Genomic DNA, 27110 nt, shown 5'->3' on the forward strand with positions numbered 1-27110 from the left:
GTTAAAACCGAATTATTGTTAAGCATAGCAAGAATCATAGCAAAAAGGCTAACAAATAAGAGTTATACCCACCAATTAATATTGCCCCTTCATTCATGACATGGATACCGTAATCATACAGAGAAAACATAGTTGCATACCTTTATCTTTCGCTCGTCTCTAAATTGGGCACCTGATGGCTTTGACCTTTCTTGTCCATCTCTTATTTGGCACTCGACATCGACAATCAACAGATTTCCCCTGATCCCACCATACCAACTGTCACTCACGAGTCACGACCAGAAGTCAAGACTAAACCAATTCACCTTGGTGGTGGTGACCAAGTAATCGTTTTGCCGCCCCCCCAAAAATGCCGCCCCGGGTGATTGCCCGGTTCGAATGTGCCAAAAACCGCTACTGAGAATAACTAATGGAGTGATAATCTCACCATCGGTGCTCGGGCCTTAAATAAACTATTATTATTATGAGCTGAAGCAGTAAATCAAGGTGTTGAGCGGTTAGGCTGGTGTGATGGAGCGAGGTGGAGCCATTTCAGAGCAGTACTAACAAAACAATGACATTTTTATAATCATTTTATTTTTTTTAAATGATAAACATACATATATATGCTAGTCTGTGCAAGTCATTGTTTGATCTCCCAACACTGATGTGCTGAGATGAGAGTTGAGTCCTCCTATAGAGTGGCGAAGTGCAGTCTGAGGTTCTTCAAGATCTGCTGAGTGTCCACATGTTCAGGGAACGCATCCTCAGATCTCTGAGCGGCCGTGTAACTGTTCTGGAGATCTCCAACCTTCAGGAACAAACAAACAGCATTAGACACTCACATTTATTTAGCTGAAAATACACTTCTGAACTATTGTAAATTAGGATTGTAAATATAATTAATATAAATATAATATAAATATAATATAAATATATTTTTGTCGTTTCAATTAGTAATACTTAATTATAGCTAAAGATAATAAAAAATAAAGAAGGCATATTCTCATAAAACAATGACAGAGTAACACACATCAGAGTAACACACATCAGAGTAACACACATCAGAGGAACACGCATCAGAGTAACACACACAGAGTAACACACACAGAGTAACACACAGAGTAACACATCAGAGTAACACATCAGAGTAACACGCATCAGAGTAACACACACAGAGTAACACGCATCAGAGTAACACGCATCAGAGTAACACACATCAGAGTAACACACATCAGAGTAACACACAGAGTAACACACATCAGAGTAACACATCACAGTAACACACATCAGAGTAACACACATCAGAGTAACACGCATCAGAGGAACACGCATCAGAGGCACAAGCATCAGAGTAACATGCATCAGAGTAACACACATCAGAGTAACACGCATCAGAGGAACACACAGAGTAACACACATCAGAGTAACACACAGAGTAACACACATCACAGTAACACACATCAGAGTAACACACATCAGAGTAACACACATCAGAGTAACACACATCAGAGTAACACACAGAGTAACACACATCACAGTAACACACATCAGAGTAACACGCATCAGAGGAACACGCATCAGAGGAACACACATCAGAGTAACACACATCAGAGTAACACACAGAGTAACACACATCACAGTAACACACATCAGAGTAACACGCATCAGAGGAACACACATCAGAGTAACACACATCAGAGTAACACACAGAGTAACACACATCACAGTAACACGCATCAGAGTAACACACATCAGAGTAACACACAGAGTAACACACATCACAGTAACACACATCAGAGTAACACACATCAGAGTAACACACATTACAGTAACACACATCAGAGTAACACGCATCAGAGGAACACACATCAGAGTAACACACAGAGTAACACACATCAGAGTAACACACATCAGAGTAACACACATCAGAGTAACACACATCACAGTAACACACATCAGAGTAACACGCATCAGAGGAACACGCATCAGAGTAACATGCATCAGAGGAACACGCATCACAGTAACACACATCAGAGTAACACGCATCAGAGGAACACACATCAGAGTAACACACATCAGAGTAACACACAGAGTAACACACATCACAGTAACACGCATCAGAGTAACACACATCAGAGTAACACACAGAGTAACACACATCACAGTAACACACATCAGAGTAACACACATCAGAGTAACACACATTACAGTAACACACATCAGAGTAACACGCATCAGAGGAACACACATCAGAGTAACACACAGAGTAACACACATCAGAGTAACACACATCAGAGTAACACACATCAGAGTAACACACATCACAGTAACACACATCAGAGTAACACGCATCAGAGGAACACGCATCAGAGTAACATGCATCAGAGGAACACGCATCACAGTAACACACATCAGAGTAACACGCATCAGAGTAACACGCATCAGAGTAACACGCATCAGAATAACACGCATCAGAGTAACACGCATCAGAGTAACACGCATCAGAGTAACACACATCAGAGTAACACACATCAGAGTAACACGCATCAGAGTAACACATCAGAGTAACACACATCAGAGTAACACACATCACAGTAACACGCATCAGAGTAACACACAACAGAGTAACACACATCACAGTAACACACATCAGAGTAACACACATCAGAGTAACACACATTACAGTAACACACATCAGAGTAACACGCATCAGAGGAACACACATCAGAGTAACACACAGAGTAACACACATCACAGTAACACACATCAGAGTAACACACATCAGAGTAACACACATCACAGTAACACACATCAGAGTAACACGCATCAGAGGAACACGCATCAGAGTAACACGCATCAGAGTAACATGCATCAGAGGAACACGCATCAGAGTAACATGCATCAGAGGAACACGCATCACAGTAACACACATCAGAGTAACACGCATCAGAGTAACACGCATCAGAGTAACACGCATCAGAATAACACACATCAGAGTAACACGCATCAGAGTAACACGCATCAGAGTAACACACATCAGAGTAACACACATCAGAGTAACACACAACAGAGTAACACATCAGAGTAACACACATCACAGTAACACACATCACAGTAACACGCATCAGAGTAACACACAACAGAGTAACACACATCAGAGTAACACACAGAGTAACACACATCACAGTAACACACATCAGAGTAACACACATCAGAGTAACACACATCAGAGTAACACGCATCACAGTAACACGCATCACAGTAACACACATCAGAGTAACACGCATCACAGTAACACGCATCAGAGTAACACACAACAGAGTAACACAGAGTAACACACATCACAGTAACACACAGAGTAACACACATCACAGTAACACACATCAGAGTAACACATCAGAGTAACACACATCAGAGTAACACACAACAGAGTAACACGCATCAGAGTAACACATCAGAGTAACACACAACAGAGTAACACGCATCAGAGTAACACGCATCAGAGTAACACGCATCAGAGTAACACGCATCACAGTAACACGCATCACAGTAACACACATCAGAGTAACACACATCACAGTAACACACATCACAGTAACACACATGAGTAACACACATCAGAGTAACACATCAGAGTAACACACAGAGTAACACACATCAGAGTAACACACAGAGTAACACACATCACAGTAACACGCATCAGAGTAACACGCATCAGAGTAACACGCATCAGAGTAACACACATCACAGTAACACACATCACAGTAACACACATGAGTAACACACATCAGAGTAACACATCAGAGTAACACACAGAGTAACACACATCAGAGTAACACACAGAGTAACACACATCACAGTAACACACATCACAGTAACACGCATCAGAGTAACACACATCACAGTAACACACATCAGAGTAACACACAGAGTAACACACATCAGAGTAACACACAGAGTAACACACATCACAGTAACACACATCACAGTAACACGCATCAGAGTAACACACATCACAGTAACACACATCAGAGTAACACATCAGAGTAACACGCATCAGAGTAACACACAACAGAGTAACACACATCAGAGTAACACACATCACAGTAACACACATCAGAGTAACACATCAGAGTAACACACATCAGAGTAACACACAGAGTAACACACATCAGAGTAACACACATCAGAGTAACACACAGAGTAACACACATCACAGTAACACACATCACAGTAACACACATCAGAGTAACACATCAGAGTAACACACATCAGAGTAACACACATCAGAGTAACACACATCACAGTAACACGCATCAGAGTAACACACATCAGAGTAACACACATCAGAGTAACACACAGAGTAACACACATCAGAGTAACACACATCAGAGTAACACACATCAGAGTAACACACATCAGAGTAACACATCAGAGTAACACACATCAGAGTAACACACATCAGAGTAACACACATCAGAGTAACACACATCAGAGAAAACACACATCAGAGTAACACACATCAGAGTAACACACAGAGTAACACACATCAGAGTAACACACATCAGAGTAACACACATCCCAGTAACACACATCAGAGTAACACACATCAGAGTAACACACATCACAGTAACACACATCAGAGTAACACATCACAGTAACACACACCAGAGTAACACGCATCACAGTAACACGCATCAGAGTAACACACACAGAGTAACACACATCAGAGTCGTGAGTCATACCTTCTCAGAGAGTGTGGCGAAGTTAAAGTGTGGCTCGTACATGTGAGGAGACAACGCAGCAGCCGTCTGTAGGAAAGCCTTCGCCTGGGACAACACACAAGTCAAGTTACAGCGCTGTTCAATCCTGATACAACACAAGTCTTCCCTTGGTCTCACTCACTCGGATCTACCTCATTATTGCACAAGTGTAGAAACATTAGGAAACAACAAGTATTATGCCGTTAAATCTCATTATTCATGTATCATACACTAGAGTTGTGTGGGGTGGGGGAGAATCACATAGACATAATAAATACATAGATGCACTATTGGCTGCTGGATCGTACGTCAACTGCGCCGCCATATTGCGGAGGGCAACTTTCCCATAACTCTCATAACGGGTCGGAATTGAGAAAAATGCGGGGGAGGGCGAGTGTGTGTGTGTGTGGTAGTGTGTGTATGTGTATGTGTGTGTGTGTGGGTGGGTGGGGGGGTAGTGTGTGTGTGTGTGTGGGTGGGTGGGGGGGTAGTGTGTGTGTGTGTGTGTGTGTGTGTGTGTGTGTGTGTGGGGGGGGGGGGGGGTAGTGTGTGTGTGTGTGTGTGGGTGTGTGTGTGGGTGTGTGGGTGTGTGGGTGGGTGGGTGGGGGGGGGGGTAGTGTGTGTGTGTGTGTGGGGTGGGGGGAGTGTGTGTGTGGGGGGGTAGTGAGTGTGTGTGTGTGTGGGTGGGTGTGTGGGGGGGTAGTGTGTGTGTGTGTGTGGTGTGGGTGGGGGGTAGGTGTGTGTGTGGTGTGTGTGTGTGTGTGTGTGTGTGTGGGGGGGGGTAGTGTGTGTGTGTGGGGGGGGGTAGTGTGTGTGTGTGTGTGGGTGTGTGTGTGGGTGTGTGGGTGGGTGGGTGGGGGGGTAGTGTGTGTGTGTGTGTGTGTGGGTGGGGGGTAGTGTGAGTGTGGGGGGGGGTAGTGAGTGTGTGTGTGGGGGGGGTAGTGTGTGTGTGTGTGTGTGGGTGGGGGGGTAGTGTGTGTGTGTGTGTGTGTGGGTGGGGGGTAGTGTGTGTGTGTGTGTGTGTGTCGGGTGGGGTTTAGTGTGTGTGTGTGGTAGTGTGTGTGTGTGTGTAGTGTGTGTGTGTGGGGGGGGGTAGTGTGTGTGTGGTAGTGTGTGTGTGTGTGGCTGGGTGGGTAGTGTGTGTGTGGGGGGGGGGTAGTGTGGGGGGGGGGTAGTGTGTGTGTGTGTGTGTGTGTGTGTGTGTGTGTGTGGGCTGGGGGGGTAGTGTGTGTGTGTGGGTGGGGGTTTAGTGTGTGTGTGTGTGTGTGGTAGTGTGTGTGTGTGTGGGGTGGTAGTGTGTGTGTGTGTGGGGGGGTAGTGTGTGTGTGTGGTAGTGTGTGTGTGTATGTGTGTGTGTGTGTGGGGGGGGGTAGTGTGTGTGTGTGTGTGGTAGTGTGTGTGTGTCAGGGTTATTATAGTTTTGCATTTTTCATTAGTTTTTATTTTCATTTCGTTTTGACTTTTTGTTTTCAAATTCAGTTTAGTTTTAATTAGTTTTTAAAGTGGGTTTGCTAGTTTAGTTTAGTTTTTATTTTTTGAAAATGCTTAGTTTTAGTTTAGTTTTTATTAGTTTTAGTGTTAGTTTTAGTCTTTTTTGTAATTTGGGTTATTTGTCAGGGCCAAGATTCAAAAAGGTTAGAAAAAGTATCTATACATCTTCTATACAGAATTCACACACTATACAAATACCACAGCTGTAGGCTACAATTTTCACACCCTATACTAAATTTACCCTATACAGTCAATAGCCTACTCATCTGGATTGAAGCAGCAAACATTAAGTGTAAAAGTAAAAAAAAATTACATAACATTATTTAATATTTGAATCTCAGCTTATATAGTGTTTTGACATCGACAACCACAACCAAAAAGTGCATTTTACCTCAAACTTGCGACTAGTTAACTTTCTAAAGAAGGCGCAATCGCTTCTCGGGTCGACATTAACACACTGACAAAATTATATTAAGAATTTAAAATATTTGTATACCACTTTTTAATGTGTAATTGTGTTCACGAGATAGAGATACCAACCTTTCGCGAACTTTCTTTCAATGGCAAACGAACATTCATTCTCATGGAGACGCGGTGTGCACGGAAGGGAGGGGCTGTGTGTGTGTGTGTGTGTGTGTGTGTGTGCGCGCGTGCGCATGTGAGAGACGCATGAGTGACAGAGAGATGGAGGGAGAGCAGGGGAAGGAAATACAGCTGAACGAATAAGCTGCGTGTTTTAAATAGGGGTGCGCCAGACAGAGGTTCTGAAGAAAGACTTCAGGAATCTGATCGATACGGTACGCAGCACATCGCCTGGAACAACGATCATTGTGTCAGGACCACTTCCCACGTACCGTCTAGGACATGACAAGTTTAGTAGATTATTCGCGCTAAATGAATGGTTAACGTCATGGTGCAATGAGCAGAAACTGCTCTTTGTAAATAATTGGAATCTGTTTTGGGAGCGTCCTAGGCTTTTCCGTGCCGATGGCTTACACCCAAGCAGATTCGGAGTGGATCTTCTGTCGGATAACATCTCCAAAATGTTAAATACCATTAAATGACTAGTAACCAAAAGTCCAAATCATAGTCTCTCCTGCACCAATTTAAATGATATAAATACTAGTGTAGAACATTGCATAGAAACTGTGTCTATTCCTCGTTTAGTGAGATCAAATAATAATTCTACTGCAGGATCTAGGAAAAATCTAATTGTTATTAAAACAGAAAATGTTGCTATTAGTGAACAAAAACAATTTCTAAAGCTAGGTCTTCTAAACATTAGATCACTCACACCTAAGGCGGTTATTGTAAATGAAATAGTCACAGATAATAGCTTCGATGTACTTTGCCTTACTGAAACCTGGCTTAAACCAAATGATTATTTCGGTCTAAATGAGTCTACTCCATCTGGATACTCCTATAAGCATGAGCCCCGTCTGATTGGTCGTGGCGGTGGTGTTGCAACAATCTATAGAGATATTCTCAATGTTACTCAGAAAACGGGTTATAAGTTTATTGCGTTTGAAGTACTTGTACTAAATGTTACGCTCTTAGATGTTAGAAAAACATCCCTATTATCTCTAGCCTTGGCTACCGTATATAGACCGCCTGGGCCTTACGCTGATTTCCTGAAAGAGTTTGCAGACTTTCTCTCAGATCTATTGGTCAATGTATATAAAGCATTAATTGTTGGAGATTTTAACATACACGTAGATAATTCAAATGATGCGTTAGGGGCTGCGTTTACAGATTTATTAAATTCCTTTGGGGTCAAGCAAAACGTCACCGGACCAACTCATCGTCTTAATCACACACTCGATTTAATTATATCTTATGGAACCGATCCAACCGATATAGATATCATTCCACAAACTGATGATGTCACTGACCATTGCTTGGTAACTTGCATATTACGTACTGCTGTAATATGTCATGCGGTGCCGCGTTATCGACCAGGCAGATCAATCCTTCCATCCACCATAGATAATTTCTCAAATTGCTTATCCGATCTGTCTCAGCTGCTGCCTGAACCCAAACAAACAGATGAACTAGAGGAACTAACTAGCACTATGAGCACCATTCTCTCTAGAACATTGGATATTGTTGCACCCATTAAATTAAAAAAGGTCAGAGAGAAAATTAAAGCACCATGGTACAACAATACTACGCATGTTCTAAAGAGAGAAACCCGTAATTTAGAGCGCAAATGGAAACAAACTAATTTAGAGGTCTTTAGAATCGCGTGGAAACGTTATAAAAAGGCCCTAAAAGCGGCCAGGGCTGAGCACCTCCGCAAACTAATAGAAAACAACCAAAACAATCCTAGGTTTTTATTTAACACCGTGGCTAGACTAACAAATAAACAGAAGTCACCCGAACAAAATACCCCGTTACAGTTTAGTAGTAATGATTTCATGAACTTCTTCACTGAGAAAATAGAAAACATCAGAACCACAATTGTAAACGTTCAATCCTCAATCGCGCCTTATAATTCAGCCTCAATTTTCCCCCCGCAAGAACAATTACAGTGCTTTACAACTATAGAACAAAAAGAGTTAAATAAACTTATCACTTCATCTAAAACAACAACATGTTTATTAGATCCTATACCAACTAAACTACTGAAGGAAGTGTTACCTGTAGTGGAAGAGCCTCTCCTCAATATTATTAACTCATCTTTATCTTTAGGTCATGTTCCAAGAACATTTAAACTGGCAGTTATAAAACCACTCATTAAGAAACCACAATTAGATCATAATAATCTAGCAAATTACAGACCCATTTCAAATCTACCTTTTATGTCTAAAATACTAGAAAAAGTTGTGTCCGCTCAACTGGGCTCTTTCTTGCAAGAAAATGATATCGGTGAAAAGTTTCAGTCAGGATTCAGGCCGCATCACAGCACTGAAACTGCGCTCGTTAAAATCACAAATGATTTACTCTTAGCTTCTGACCAAGGCTGTATCTCAATACTAGTTTTACTTGATCTAAGTGCTGCGTTCGATACTATAGATCACACAATACTCTTAGATCGACTACAAAATTATACTGGTGTTCAAGGACAAGCATTAAGCTGGTTTAGATCATACTTATCTGACCGCTATCATTTTGTCTATTTAAATGGAGAAAAATCGATCATAACTCCAGTAAACTATGGAGTGCCGCAGGGATCTGTGTTAGGCCCTCTGTTATTCTCAATATATATGCTGCCACTTGGAAATATTATAAGGAAACATGGAATTAGTTTCCATTGTTATGCTGATGACACTCAAATCTATATTTCATCACGGCCGGATGAAAACGCTAAATTATCCAAATTGACAGAGTGTGTTAAAGATATAAGAGATTGGATGACACGTAATTTTCTTTTGTTAAATCCAGACAAGACAGAGGTAATACTTATCGGTTCAAAAAACAGCCCACAGAACCTCTCACAATACAACTTTAACATAGTAGGATGTCCTGTTACTTTATCCTCTACAGTAAAAGACCTGGGTGTTATACTCGATTGTAACCTGTCTTTTGAAAATCATATTTCGTATGTTACAAAAACAGCCTTTTTCCACCTTAGAAACATTTCTAAGCTACGTAATATGCTATCAGTTTCTGATGCAGAAAAGTTAGTTCATGCATTCATGACCTCGAGACTAGATTACTGTAATGCTTTATTAGCCGGTTGTCCTGCATCCTCAATAAACAAGCTACAGTTAGTCCAAAATGCCGCCGCTAGAATTCTTACTAGATCAAGAAAATATGATCATATAACACCGATTTTATCATCACTACATTGGTTACCTGTAAAGTTCCGTATTAATTATAAGGTATTGCTACTGACTTATAAAGCCCTAAACGGCTTAGCTCCAGTCTATTTAACGGATCTTCTATCACCCTATAATCCATCGCGCTCTTTAAGATCAATAAATTCGAGGCTTTTGGTCATACCTAGGATATCCAGATCAACCAAAGGAGGGAGAGCATTTTCACATTTGGCTCCGAAACTCTGGAATAGTCTTCCTGATACTGTTCGTTGCTCGGACTCGCTCTCCCAGTTTAAAACTAGATTAAAGACGCATCTTTTCAGCCAGGCATTCATATAATATTGTTAATCTCACAGTTCAAACTACAATCCGACCTCTAGTTCATAAATGCCAGAGGAGAACTGGCCCCCGACTGAGCCTGGGTTCTCCCAAGGTTTTTTTTTTTTTTCTCCATTAGGTCACCTGATGGAGTTTTAGGACACCATTAGGTCACCTGATCGAGTTTTTTCGGTTCCTTGCCACTGTTGCCTTTGGCTTGCTCAGTTGGGGATATTTTGGGGATATTTAATTTTATTCTATCAATCAATAAATTCCACTAGAAACAAACTTTGTTGTATTATTTTATTTTAATTTAATACTGTGAAGCTGCTTTGATACAATCTGTATTGTGAAAAGCGCTATACAAATATACTTGATTTGATTTGATTTGAAATAGCGTTTAAAAATGAAAGACCTTGACAAAGACGAAAACTAAGGACATTTACTCTATAATTTTATTTTATTTTAGTTAGTTTTGCCAAACACACATTACAGTTTTAGTTAGTTATCGTTTTTTTGTAATGTCTAGTTTTTATTTTTATTTCAGTTAACGACAATGTTTTTTCCCACCTAGTTTTCGTTGTTTCATTCGTTTTCGTTAATGATTATAACCTTGGTGTGTGTACATGTGTGTATGAGACGGTTAGGGAAGACTAAACTGACCTGCTCGATTCGGCCTTTCCGTAGCTCTAACACAGCCAAGTTATTGTAAGCTTCTCCATGGTTGTTGTTGAAAGCCAAGGCCAGTTTGAAGCATTGGTAAGCCAGAGTCAAGTCACCAATGCCCTGCGCAACACACAGAAAAGACAAACATTTACATGATTAATAACTTGGCTCGTGGAATCAGATTATCCAAATGTTTCAATAACACTTTATTTTCAGGTGACGTAGTTACAAGTTACTACATACATACTAGTCTAGTAATAACAGTAAATTGTGCATAATTACAAGTAACTAAACCAAACCCTAACCGTAACTCTATAGTAAGTACATGTAGGTAATCAATATACTCAGAACAATGGAACTACGTCACCTTCAAATAAAGTGTATCCAATGCTTCTGCTTTTCAATCAATATGCTACTTTATTACAAACACACATTTCTAATCCAGCTGATATAGACAATCTCAGAAAATGTACAATAAAAGAGAGATACAAAGTCATTATATTTTGTTTGTAGAAGTATACCTATCTTTTGATGCTCTATTAAATGTTTGGTTTCATTGAGTGAAATGATCTTAAACTCCTGACTTGATATGAATTACTAAGTGTCTAAATCACACGTTAGAGTAAGTCAGAACTGCGATCACTCAGTCCTCAGGACAGGGATTGCTTCGGCCAGGCTCTTCCTCGTCTGCAGACTGTCACACACGTGACCTAAAGCCTGTGTGAGTGTTTCTGCTCACCACTGCAACGTGTCCCAGATTGTACCAGACATCGGCCTGCTCCTCGTCGCTGGACGCCAGGGCTAATGCTCGCTCGAAGGAGGACAGCGTCATGTCGTACTGCTGGGCGTAGAAGCAGCACAAGCCCAGGTTATTATACAGCTGGCAGTTAAACACCCCCATCTGCAGCAAACGCCTGGAGACAACCACACAGAGGCTCACACTTTACTGTTTATCTTCACACTTTACTGTTTACCTTCACTGAACACTTACTGTTTACCTGCACACTTTACTGTTTACCTTCACACTTTACTGTTTACCTGCACACTTTACTGTTTACTGTTTACCTTCACACTTTACTGTTTACCTTCACACTTTACTGTTTACCTTCACACTTTACTGTTTATCTTCACACTTTACTGTTTACCTGCACACTTTACTGTTTATCTTCACACTTTACTGTTTACCTTCACACTTTACTGTTTACCTTCACACTTTACTGTTTATCTTCACACTTTACTGTTTATCTTCACACTTTACTGTTTACCTTCACACTTTACTGTTTATCTTCACACTTTACTGTTTATCTTCACACTTTACTGTTTATCTTCACACTTTACTGTTTACCTTCACTGAACACTTTACTGTTTACCTTCACACTTTACTGTTTATCTTCACACTTTACTGTTTACCTTCACACTTTACTGTTTACCTTCACACTTTACTGTTTATCTTCACACTTTACTGTTTATCTTCACACTTTACTGTTTACCTTCACTGAACACTTTACTGTTTACCTTCACACTTTACTGTTTATCTTCACACTTTACTGTTTACCTTCACACTTTACTGTTTACCTTCACACTTTACTGTTTATCTTCACACTTTACTGTTTATCTTCACATTTTACTGTTTACCTTCACTGAACACTTTACTGTTTACCTTCACACTTTACTGTTTATCTTCACACTTTACTGTTTACCTGCACACTTTACTGTTTATCTTCACACTTTACTGTTTACCTTCACACTTTACTGTTTATCTTCACACTTTACTGTTTACCTTCACACTTTACTGTTTACTTTCACACTTTACTGTTTATCTTCACACTTTACTGTTTACCTTCACACTTTACTGTTTATCTTCACACTTTACTGTTTACCTTCACACTTTACTGTTTATCTTCACACTTTACTGTTTACCTTCACTGAACACTTACTGTTTACCTGCACACTTTACTGTTTACCTTCACACGTTATTGTTTACCTGCACACTTTACTGTTTACTGTTTACCTTCACACTTTACTGTTTACCTTCACACTTTACTGTTTACCTTCACACTTTACTGTTTACCTTCACACTTTACTGTTTACCTTCACACTTTACTGTTTACCTTCACACTTTACAGTTTACCTTCACACTTTACAGTTTACCTTCACACTTTACTGTTTATCTTCACACTTTACTGTTTATCTTCACACTTTACTGTTTACCTGCACACTTTACTGTTTATCTTCACACTTTACTGTTTAACTTCACACTTTACTGTTTATCTTCACACTTTACTGTTTACCTTCACACTTTACTGTTTACCTTCACACTTTACTGTTTACCTGCACACTTTACTGTTTATCTTCACACTTTACTGTTTACCTTCACACTTTACTGTTTATCTTCACACTTTACTGTTTACCTTCACACTTTACTGTTTATCTTCACACTTTACTGTTTACCTGCACACTTTACTGTTTACCTGCACACTTTACTGTTTATCTTCACACTTTACTGTTTACCTGCACACTTTACTGTTTATCTTCACACTTTACTGTTTACCTTCACACTTTACTGTTTACCTTCACACTTTACTGTTTATCTTCACACTTTACTGTTTATCTTCACACTTTACTGTTTACTGTTTACCTTCACACTTTACTGTTTATCTTCACACTTTACTGTTTACTGTTTACCTTCACACTTTACTGTTTATCTTCACACTTTACTGTTTACTGTTTACCTTCACACTTTACTGTTTATCTTCACACTTTACTGTTTATCTTCACACTTTACTGTTTACCTTCACACTTTACTGTTTACCTTCACACTTTACTGTTTACCTGCACACTTTACTGTTTATCTTCACACTTTACTCTTTACCTTCACACTTTACTGTTTATCTTCACACTTTACTGTTTACCTTCACACTTTACTGTTTACCTTCACACTTTACTGTTTACCTGCACACTTTACTGTTTATCTTCACACTTTACTCTTTACCTTCACACTTTACTGTTTATCTTCACACTTTACTGTTTACCTTCACTGGACACTGTTTACCTTCACACTTTACTGTTTACCTTAACTGAACACTTTACTGTTTACCTTCACACTTTACTGTTTACCTTCACACTTTACTGTTTACCTTCACACTTTACTGTTTACCTTCACACTTTACTGTTTACCTTCACTGAAAACTTTACTGTTTACCTTCACACTTTACTGTTTACCTTCACTGAAAACTTTACTGTTTACCTTCACACTTTACTGTTTACCTTCACTGAAAACTTTACTGTTTACCTTCACACTTTACTGTTTACCTGCACACTTTACTGTTTATCTTCACACTTTACTGTTTACCTTCACACTTTATTGTTTACCTGCACACTTTACTGTTTATCTTAACACTTTACTGTTTACCTTCACACTTTACTGTTTATCTTCACACTTTACTGTTTACCCTCACACTTTACTGTTTATCTTCACACTTTACTGTTTTTCTTCACACTTTGCTGTTTACCTGCACTGAACACTGTTTACCTTCACACTTTACTTCACACTTTACTGTTTACCTTCACTGAAAACTTTACTGTTTACCTTCACACTTTACTTCACACTTTACTGTTTACCTTCACTGAAAACTTTACTGTTTACCTTCACAGTTTACTGTTTACCTTCACACTTTACTGTTTACCTTCACTGAACACTTTACAGTTTACCTTCACTGAACACTTTACTGTTTACCTCCGCACTTTACTGTACCTGCACACTTTACTGTTTACCTTCACACTTTACTGTTTACCTGCACACTTTACTGTTTATCTTCACACTTTACTGTTTACCTGCACACTTTACTGTTTATCTTCACACTTTACTGTTTATCTTCACACTTTACTGTTTACCTGCACACTTTACTGTTTATCTTCACACTTTACTGTTTACCTTCACACTTTACTGTTTATCTTCACACTTTACTGTTTACCTGCACACTTTACTGTTTATCTTCACACTTTACTGTTTACCTTCACACTTTACTGTTTATCTTCACACTTTACTGTTTATCTTCACACTTTACTGTTTATCTTCACACTTTACTGTTTATCTTCACACTTTACTGTTTACCTGCACACTTTACTGTTTATCTTCACACTTTACTGTTTACCTTCACACTTTACTGTTTATCTTCACACTTTACTGTTTACCTTCACACTTTACTGTTTACTTTCACACTTTACTGTTTATCTTCACACTTTACTGTTTACCTTCAGACTTTACTGTTTATCTTCACACTTTACTGTTTACCTTCACACTTTACTGTTTACCTCCACACTTTACTGTTTACCTCCACACTTTACTGTTTACCTTCACACTTTACTGTTTACCTGAACACTTTACTGTTTACCTTCAGACTTTACTGTTTATCTTCACACTTTACCGTTTACCTTTACACTTTACTGTTTACCTTCACTGAACACTTTACTGTTTGCCTTCACACTTTACTGTTTACCTTCACACTTTACTGTTTACCTGCACACTTTACTGTTTACCTTCACACTTTACTGTTTACCTCAACACTTTACTGTTTACCTTCACACTTTACTGTTTACCTCCACACTTTACTGTTTACCTGCACACTTTACCGTTTACCTTCACACTTTACTGTTTATCTTCACACTTTACTGTTTACCTTCATTGAACACTTTACTGTTTATCTTCACACTTTACTGTTTACCTCCACACTTTACTGTTTACCTGCACACTTTACCGTTTACCTTCACACTTTACTGTTTACCTTCACACTTTACTGTTTACCTTCACTGAACACTTTACTGTTTACCTTCACACTTTACTGTTTACCTTCACACTTTACTGTTTACCTCCACACTTTACTGTTTACCTGCACACTTTACCGTTTACCTTCACACTTTACCGTTTATCTTCACACTTTACCGTTTACCTTCACACTTTACTGTTTACCTGCACACTTTACTGTTTACCTGCACACTTTACTGTTTACCTTCACACTTTACTGTTTACCTGCACTGAACACTTTACTGTTTACCTTCACACTTTACTGTTTACCTTCACACTTTACTGTTTACCTTCACACTTTACTGTTTACCTTTCACGGCCATCATTTGTAGTAAATGCTAATATATTACTGTAGTACTATGTGGTTTTTAATATGTTAAATAGTTGCCCTGCCTATTCAACAGGATAGCTCTAGGCTATGCAGGCTTAAACAAGGTTAACTATCCTCTTACCGACCGTGACGGCAAATCCCCATCAGCTGTTACTTTAGGCCGGCTTGGCGTGTCCGTTTTTATTTCGGCTCCCATGTTAACAGGTTAGAGCTTGCACACTGCCTGCGTGACACGCACGTCTCGCCGAAAATGCGTGCATGCTAGAAATAGAACTGATGCCTATTTTTTTTCACGCGACACGCAAGCGTGTTGGAAGCGTTTAGAATAGAAAAGGGCAAAATAGAATAGAAAAATATGATTAGATGTCATTTTGACACGAATACATACTAATAAATGACATTTTGATATTTGGATGTTTTGACATAAATGTAGATATAGTTGTAATTTAAAAAAAATAATAATACTAATTATTGATATTCAAATATTGCACCTGTCAATACAGAATGAAATATTCTGTAGCCTATTTTGCCGTCAACACTGCCGACGTAGTCTTTGCTGTATCAATAGGCTATATATTTATGTTTAACATGAATGATAGGTCTTCCGCAACTCTCTCCCCATATGTCGAACAAGGGTGATCCAAATCCCGAGATAGCCCTCACTGTACGTCACCTAGCAGCAGCAGCGCCGCGTCAGACACGTTTCTGGTGTGCAAAAACATAGAAAACGCCACGCACACGCCACGCAGCCTTATTGTTCATGATCACTCTCTTCCGTCTCTGTGGCTGTGCATTGATGTGCATAAATTATTATAATTCAAATGAACTATTAGTTATGAACAGCAGCCAAATTAATTATATTCATAGCACATTTCTGCCCATATCCAAGGCATCTGATCTTTTGTAGACCTTGCAAAAGATCAAGTAGACAGTAGAAGGTAAACAGATTGTGACCTACTGTTACACCACCTTTGCTGATGCTAAGATGACGAAAGATAGTCGTACCAACAGAGAGAGGATATGCAAGGCAATGCGTCATGCACGTAATGCTCAGTCAGTCGAAGCCCGAGAAGCTCGGCTGAAGCTGAGGAAGAGGACGAACGCCGTGCTCGGCTGGCAAGTGACGCTGCTCACCATGCTAACATGAGTGATAAGGAAACACCTGAGATATGAGCGGATTGCCAAATGCATGACTGTCAATGACACAACCTTCTGAGAGAGAAGGAGACCCCTCAGCAGCAAGAGGAACGACGAGCAAGGGATGCCACGTGCCATCAGAAGATGCGTCTCACCCGTCTGGAAAAGGCACGAAAAGACCATCGCAACCTTGCTCGATGTGATAATACAGACTTCTTCCAAGAGGAACTTCATGGTGATTATAGGCACATGCTGAGCAAGACCTCACTGTTTGAATGTCCTACATGCTCACATTGTGGTGCCTATGTATGGAAAGAGGAGAGAAAAGGATTCTGCTGCAACTCCGGTAAGATTAACCTTACATATAACGCCACAAATCCCAAGCCTGGCTCAATCCCACCACAGCCTCCAGATGCTATTAAGGACCTTTTCCTTGATCAAAGTTTTGTGAAGCAAGCAAAACAATACAACAATGCGCTGGCAATGGCAGATATTGGTATTAAAGAGGTAGCTATGCCTGGCTTCAACCCAGGTGTGCGTATACAAGGCAAAGTTTATCATTACATTGCCGGTCCCCTTCCTGAACAAGGTCGCACACCACTCTTTGCTCAGATCTATTTCCACGATCCTGCTCATGAGCTGGAAAACCGTCGCGCCCATGCCTCAAACAGTGATCTGAATGAAGATTTTTTACTGAGGACGCAAGAGGCCATTCACATGTGCAATCCATATGTGCAACAGTTTAAGTCAGCCATTGAGTATGTGGCCCAAAATGACAATGCCAATGAACTGAAAATTGCCCTAACAGCTCGCACACAACGTCATGACCTTCATCGTGGCACTGTGAATCTTCCATCACTGAATAGTGACGTGGCTGTCATTGCTCCAGGAGTAACAACTACACAGCAGTTTGGGAAACTGGCTGTCACTCTTCATCTCAGAGGAGGAAGGCTTCAGACAATCGACGCCATGCATCCAGCATATGACCCATTGTCATATGTGCTTCTTCTGCCTCAGGGTTCCCAAGGATACCACACTGAGCTGGCAGGCATCACACCAACATGCTTCTACCGTTACCATCTTCAAGTGGCACTCCTCACAGACCTCCTCAAGCGTGACATCTTGGGACACATTGATGCATATGTGATCGTGAAGGAAACACAAAAGAGGCATCTTCCACATATACACATGCTCATGGTAGCCCGCGACAAACCCAGGACCGCCAGCGATATTGACCGTGTGGTGTCTGCAGAGATTCCTGACAAAAACACAAATATGGAACTACATTGCATTGTAACATCACACATGATTCACGGTCCATGTGGACAATGGAACAGTGCCAGCCCCTGCATGGTAGACAAAAAGTGCACCAAAGACTATCCCAAACAATTGAGACAGAACACAAGCTTTTCAGACAACTCCTACCCACTGTACCGAAGACGAACAGAAGGAGCACCTGGTTCTCCCATCATCAAGACCATCAGAGGTGGCGTCAATGTACCTGTCAATAATACATGGGTTGTGCCATACAATCCGTACCTCCTGCTCCGATACAATGCGCATATTAACGTTGAAATTGTGTATGCTGTCTCCAGTGTCAAATATCTGTATAAATATTTGGAGAAGGGACCTGATCAGTGCATGGTGAGACTGGATGTGCCTGATGATGAGACCCGTGAGATACTACGACGTGATGAGGTGACACGTTATGAGTTAAGGCGTTACATCACTGCATCTGAGGGATACTGGCGCATATACGACTTCCCCATTCAGAAGAAACAGCCACCAGTAAAGATGCTTGCAATTCATCTAGAGGATGAACAGGTCATCATGTTCAATGATGAAGGCGCTGCCCAGAACCTGTTGGACTCGGGGCCACCTGTCACCACACTGACCGCCTTTTTTGAAGCAATGTCTCTTCATCCACACATGCGACACATTGTGTACCCAGATGTGTTTCAACTCTTCACATACACACAGAAGAAATTTCAATTGCGTAAAAAAAGACTGAGTTCTCACGATGACCGCATGGTTGACACCGTTGGACGAATTCCAATGATTGCCTTCAACCCTCACATTGCTGAACTATTCTATCTCCGCATCCTTTTGTACCGCGTGCCAAGGCCAACATGCTTCAAAGACCTCCGACGAGTTGCAGATGTGGTCATGGACACCTATCTGGCAGCTTGCATTGGGCATGGCATTGTTGACAATGACTAAGAAGTAGATTCTGTTATGGAGGAGGCTGCAAATGTGACATTATGGCTCAGCACTGCGTGAGGTATTCGCCAACATGCTAATGTTTGTTCTTAGAGGGGAACACTTGCAGTTCTGGGAAAGGCACAAGCATGTGCTGTGTGAAGATTTCATGCACAGGGCCAATGTGAATGAGCCAGATGAATTTATTGCGTCTCAAGTGCTACTTGACCTTAAGGACCATGTTGAAAGACATGGTTTTACTTTAAATGGGAACTTTGGCCTCCCTGAGCCTGATTCACTTCACGTCCGGAGTCAAATTCCCCGCATCATCCAGCATGAGACTGAGCACAACATAGAGGAACTTCAAACTATCATTACTGACACAGAAAACAGCCTCAATGACGAACAGCAAAAAGTTGTCGAAACAGTGATGGAAAGTGTGGAACAGGGACTTGGAAAAATGATATCCCTTGATGCAAGTGGTGGAACTGGGAAAACATTCATATTGTGCCACATCCTTAAAGTGCGTGCACAGGGCAAAGTAGCTCTTGCAACAGCTGCACAAGGCACAACCTTTCACAGTAGGACAAAATGTCCTCTCATTCTCATGACGAGTCCACTTGCAGTATGAGTGAACATGACAGCACTGCAACACTCATTAGAATGACGCATCTCATGGCTGTGGATGAAGTGTCAATGATGGATCGCCGTGCATTAGAAGCAGCAGATCGTACATTCCAGTGGCTCAGAGGTTCAGACAAGCCATTTGGTGGCATCACAATGGTTTTCAGCGGTGACTGGAGGCAAATCCTTACTGTTGTCCCACATGGTAGCCAAACCCAGATCATAGGCAGGTGTTTCAAGAGCTCACACCTATGGAAAAATGTTGAGATTCTTCGTCTAACAGAAAACATGAGCATCACTCAAGCTGCTGGAGATCAACAAACAGAAGCAGATTTTGACAAATTCCTTTTGAACCTTGGTGAGGGGAAAACTCCTGTGGTTCCAGAAGAGGGTGAATTTGCAATTGAACTCAATGAATCACTATCAATTTCTGGCGAGAAACTTTGGACATTGTCAATTGGGTATATGATGACATAGTGGCATTGTGAACGTGTCATACTGTGCCCAACCAACTCTGAAGTTGACAAAGTGAATGTATCTATGAAAAATAATTTTCCTGGAGAAGAGCATGTTTGCAACAGTGTGGACTCTGAGACAACAGTGTGGACCGGTGAGACCCTGCTTTGCCATGACAGTGAATAAGTCACAAGGCCAGTCTTTGCAACGTGTTGGTGTCTTCTGCACAAGAGACTTCTTCAGTCATGGTCAATTCTACGTTGCAGCCAGCAGAGTTGGCAGATCAAGCAGACTTCGTATTCTTGCTCAAGATGATGAAACAAACTGTGACACTGTCACATTAATTTAAGTGTTCCTTTGAAATAGTAACTTTTATGGTTGCTCAGAACGTATTACTTTGGTTATAGATAATGTTTATGTATGATGAATGATACTTGTATGTACTCCTGTGTAATATACTTTCCACTGTGTATTTTGGTAAGAATGGGGGATGTCTCTTTAAGGCCAAGGCCGCCCTTAATTTCTATCGAGGCGCACCCAAGCTTACTTACTGGTGTGTCAGCAAGAGAGGGTGTGTTTTGAATAGATGGCGCCAGTATTGTTTGCTGCAGCTATAGAGATTTAAAGCTTGTTCCTTATGGTTTGATTTTTTTTTAAAACAACACGTTAAGAGACGGCTTTAATGTGGGAGAGAAGGACAGAAAATGATTCAACCACCTGGACTGTTTGCTCGAGTGCGCGTCTCCGGCCAGAGGACGTGCCCTGACCCAAACTTTCAAACTGTGTGGGTTAACATTGCCCGACGATCTATGGATCGGGTGAGATCAGCTTCATTTTTGTATTTTTTGGCGTGGTATACCACTGGATCAACGCTCTATTTTTTACTTTTTTTTGTTGTGGATTACGTTTTTTTGTTACGTTCTGAACAGAGGATTATTCTCGCGGACTAACTGTTTCCTGGTTGGAAAGACTGTAGCCGCTCCTGATCCAGCCTGGAAGTTTTCTTTTAGTGTGAACTTTTAGGTCAAACTTTGTGGACTGGGACAAAAAAAAAAGGGGAAATTGTGGGGTTGCGCGAGATAATTGATGCCTTTATAATATACCGCGCTAAGCGCGTCATTCAATTGAACTGTTTGATGCGTCTTTTATTGAATGGTGTTCAGCGCCGTCTGAATATTTGTTTGTGCTGTGTGCCTTATTAACTCCCTTACACCTGCTCTTATGCATATTTATCTGTTTGAGAAAGCATTGAGTATGTGACATTATTGAAGTTTTGTGATATTTGTGTGATTACTGCTTTCATTCCAAAGATCCCCTTGTGCGTTTATAGTCACACCGCTGTTTAAAAAGAACATTAAAGGACGGAGTGTTACAAAACAAAAAGCGCCACTTTCTGAGCAATGTTGCCTATAAAGAGGTGCTGACCTAATAACAACATGTAATCTTCAAGAACAGCCTGTCTGCACTAACAAAACACACATATCCACTCAAACTCCAATGCATCATTATGTCAGTATCAGTATTTGCTTTCGACCATGCACAAATAAAATGTCACTGAACTTTTGCTGTGTAATGAGCACTCAAACACACCAAACCAAAGCTTAATAAAAACACAGACAAAAACTGATTTTGCACGGGCACTTTGCACTTGTAAATTTAACATAGTAAATCTGCATCCTAACTCAAGCTAATACATAGCGTTTCGAGACAAAACATGTAATATTAATATTGCAGCCTGCACTGCAAACTGTGCTGAAGATACGTGCCATCAAAGTCAGGCCACACTAACCTGTTTCAAGACTTGAAACAATATCCCCCATTAGCACATGCAGAAACTAAGAAATTCATTTTTCTATTAAGATATTTAATAGAAATATCTTTCCTGTAGCTCAAACAGTAGAGCGTTGGCGCTTGCAACGCCAAGGTCATGGGTTCGATTCACAGGGAAAGCAAGAACTGAGAATGTAAAATGTGTACCTTGAAATGCAATGCAAGTCGCTTTGGATAAAAGCGCCTTCCAAATGCATAAATGTAAATGTAAATTTATTTTGTTAAGGAAAAATGACAAATGTTTGAATGTTCTGCCTCAGATTTGTGAAATGTTCTCCTGTTTGGCAAGTGTTTGTCAGGATATGTTCTGACAACAAAGAGTAGTTTAAAACCACAATTAGGAACTTGAAAGAAATAAAGATTTGACATTTATCGTGATTATTATCGATATCGACTGATATAAAATAATTATTGTGATAATTTTTTTTGGCCATATCGCCCAGCCCTACGATTAATCGACTGTTGATTTAAATGACGAACGATCATCGTGGGAATGCGAGTAAATTCATCATGTCATCATGTACCAGCCTTCACTGTCTCATAAAAAGCTCATAAAAGCATGGTAAAAATAATCAACCGAGTGTCTAACCCGAGTGTTCTGGAGAGACACGGTGGCTTTATGAGCAGATTCACTGCGGTTAGCACAGACGTTCAGATGCGGGGGAACTCCATCAGAGTAATGCAGAACTCACATTTCCTGGATGAATAACTATTTACAGTTTGGGACAGTTCTTCTGGCACGCTTTCTTTTGATCAGAACTGTGATTGACTGCATTGATCATCTGAACGGCTCTCCTCAAAGTGAAAGCGCAAACATCATTTTAATCACCGCAGATAGTTTTAGTAGTCTGATGATTCAGAGTGTGTTCCATGGTTTATGCTCATATATACAGTGCATTAACAGCGGGAGTGTCTGTGCGTGTGCGGCTTGTCAGATCCAGCGAATGCCTGCAGTGAAAGAGCGAGTTCTGCGTGAGGAAGAAATGAACGTTTATGGAGTTTCAGTGACATCACTAAAGCAAAAGCCCCTTGACGGCGTGATTTACAGTGGGTGTAGAGCAGCTGGGGGGCGTTGTTAGGCTCGACGCGGAGTAAAGCCCCTCAGCTGCTCTACACTCACTGTAAATCACGCCGTCAAGGGGCTTTTGCTTTTATAAAACGGTTACTCCATAAAAATATTCATTTAATATTTATTTTATTCATAAAATAAACACCAGCAACAAATGTATAACGTTATAACACATTCATTCCTCCGCCAAGCAATGTAGATCCAGAGAGGTTCCTAAGCAACACAGCATCACACATCACTCACACACACAGCTCACACACATCACACATCACTCACACACACTGCTCACACACATCACACATCACTCACACACACAGCTCACACACATCACACATCACTCACACACACTGCTCACACACATCACACATCACTCACACACACTGCTCACACACATCACACATCACTCACACACACAGCTCACACACATCACACATCACTCACACACACTGCTCACACACATCACACATCACTCACACACACAGCTCACACACATCACACATCACTCACACACACTGCTCACACACATCACACATCACTCACACACACAGCTCACACACATCACACATCACTCACACACACTGCTCACACACATCACACATCACTCACACACACAGCTCACACACATCACACATCACTTGCACACACAGCTCACACACATCACACATCACTCACACACACTGCTCACACACATCACACACCACTCGCACACACAGCTCACACACATCACACACCACTCGCACACACAGCTCACACACATCACACATCACTTGCACACACAGCTCACACACATCACACATCACTCGCACACACTGCTCACACACATCACACATCACTCACACACACTGCTCACACACATCACTCACACACACAGCTCACACACATCACACATCACTCACACACACAGCTCACACACATCACACATCACTCGCACACACAGCTCACACACATCACACATCACTCACACACACAGCTCACACACATCACACATCACTCACACACACAGCTCACACACATCACACATCACTCACACACACAGCTCACACACACAGCTCACACACACAGCTCACACACATCACACATCACTCGCACACACAGCTCACACACATCACACATCACTCACACACACTGCTCACACACATCACACACCACTCGCACACACAGCTCACACACATCACACACCACTCGCACACACAGCTCACACACATCACACATCACTTGCACACACAGCTCACACACATCACACATCACTCGCACACACTGCTCACACACATCACACATCACTCACACACACTGCTCACACACATCACTCACACACACAGCTCACACACATCACACATCACTCACACACACTGCTCACACACATCACACACCACTCGCACACACAGCTCACACACATCACACACCACTCGCACACACAGCTCACACACATCACACATCACTTGCACACACAGCTCACACACATCACACATCACTCACACACACAGCTCACACACATCACACATCACTCGCACACACTGCTCACACACATCACACATCACTCGCACACACTGCTCACACACATCACACATCACTCACACACACTGCTCACACACATCACACATCACTCGCACACACAGCTCACACACATCACACATCACTCGCACACACTGCTCACACACATCACACATCACTCACACACACTGCTCACACACATCACACACCACTCACACACACAGCTCACACACATCACACACCACTCGCACACACAGCTCACACACATCACACACCACTCGCACACACTGCTCACACACATCACACACCACTCACACACACAGCTCACACACATCACACATCACTCACACACACTGCTCACACACATCACACATCACTCACACACACAGCTCACACACATCACACACCACTCGCACACACTGCTCACACACATCACACACCACTCGCACACTGCTCACACACATCACACATCACTCACACACACTGCTCACACACATCACACATCACTCACACACACTGCTCACACACATCACACATCACTCGCACACACAGCTCACACACATCACACATCACTCACACACACAGCTCACACACATCACACATCACTCACACACACTGCTCACACACATCACACATCACTCACACACACTGCTCACACACATCACACATCACTCACACACACTGCTCACACACATCACACATCACTCACACACACTGCTCACACACATCACACATCACTCACACACACTGCTCACACACATCACACATCACTCACACACACTGCTCACACACATCACACATCACTCACACACACTGCTCACACACATCACACATCGCTCACACACACTGCTCACACACATCACACATCGCTCACACACACTGCTCACACACATCACACATCGCTCACACACACAGCTCACACACTTCACACATCACTCACACACACTGCTCACACACATCACACATCACTCACACACACTGCTCACACACATCACACACCACTCACACACACAGCTCACACACATCACACATCACTCACACACACTGCTCACACACATCACACATCACACACACACACAGCTCACACACTTCACACATCACTCACACACACAGCTCACACACATCACACACATCACACATCACTCACACACACTGCTCACACACATCACACATCACTCGCACACACAGCTCACACACATCACACATCGCTCACACACACTGCTCACACACATCACACACCACTCACACACACAGCTCACACACATCACACATCACTCACACACACTGCTCACACACATCACACATCGCTCACACACACAGCTCACACACTTCACACATCACTCACACACACTGCTCACACACATCACACATCACTCACACACACTGCTCACACACATCACACACCACTCACACACACAGCTCACACACATCACACACCACTCACACACACAGCTCACACACATCACACATCACTCACACACACTGCTCACACACATCACACATCACTCACACACACTGCTCACACACATCACACATCACTCACACACACTGCTCACACACATCACACATCTCTCACACACACTGCTCACACACATCACACATCACTCACACACACTGCTCACACACATCACACATCACTCACACACACAGCTCACACACATCACACATCTCTCACACACACAGCTCACACACATCACACATCACTCACACACACTGCTCACACACATCACACATCACTCACACACACTGCTCACACACATCACACATCACTCACACACACTGCTCACACACATCACACATCTCTCACACACACAGCTCACACACATCACACACCACTCACACACACAGCTCACACACATCACACATCACTCACACACACTGCTCACACACATCACACATCACTCACACACACAGCTCACACACATCACACATCACTCACACACACTGCTCACACACATCACACACACAGCTCACACACATCACACATCACTCACACACACTGCTCACACACATCACACATCACTCACACACACTGCTCACACACATCACACATCACTCGCACACACAGCTCACACACATCACACATCACTCGCACACACAGCTCACACACATCACACACCACTCGCACACACAGCTCACACACATCACACATCACTCGCACACACTGCTCACACACATCACACACCAC

General features: G+C 41.8%; 1 protein-coding gene across 3 annotated transcripts in view; it reads right to left on the reverse strand.

Annotated features, from left to right (window-relative positions):
* Positions 1-557: 557 nt before the first annotated feature.
* ttc8 (tetratricopeptide repeat domain 8) overlaps positions 558-27110 on the reverse strand; it is a 68500-nt gene continuing 41947 nt past the window's right edge. For all 3 annotated transcript variants that reach the window (XM_084096236.1, XM_084096237.1, XM_084096238.1), the window contains 4 exons: positions 11721-11895; positions 10979-11101; positions 4728-4811; positions 558-790 (listed from right to left, as the gene is read on the reverse strand). In XM_084096236.1, the coding sequence (XP_083952362.1) occupies positions 674-790; positions 4728-4811; positions 10979-11101; positions 11721-11895 (499 nt within the window). In that variant the 3' untranslated portion in view covers positions 558-673. The remainder of the gene's footprint in view (positions 791-4727; positions 4812-10978; positions 11102-11720; positions 11896-27110) is intronic.

This window comes from Abramis brama (genome assembly GCF_963993115.1).
Source record: "Abramis brama genome assembly, chromosome: 21".
Lineage (NCBI taxonomy): Eukaryota > Metazoa > Chordata > Actinopteri > Cypriniformes > Leuciscidae > Abramis > Abramis brama.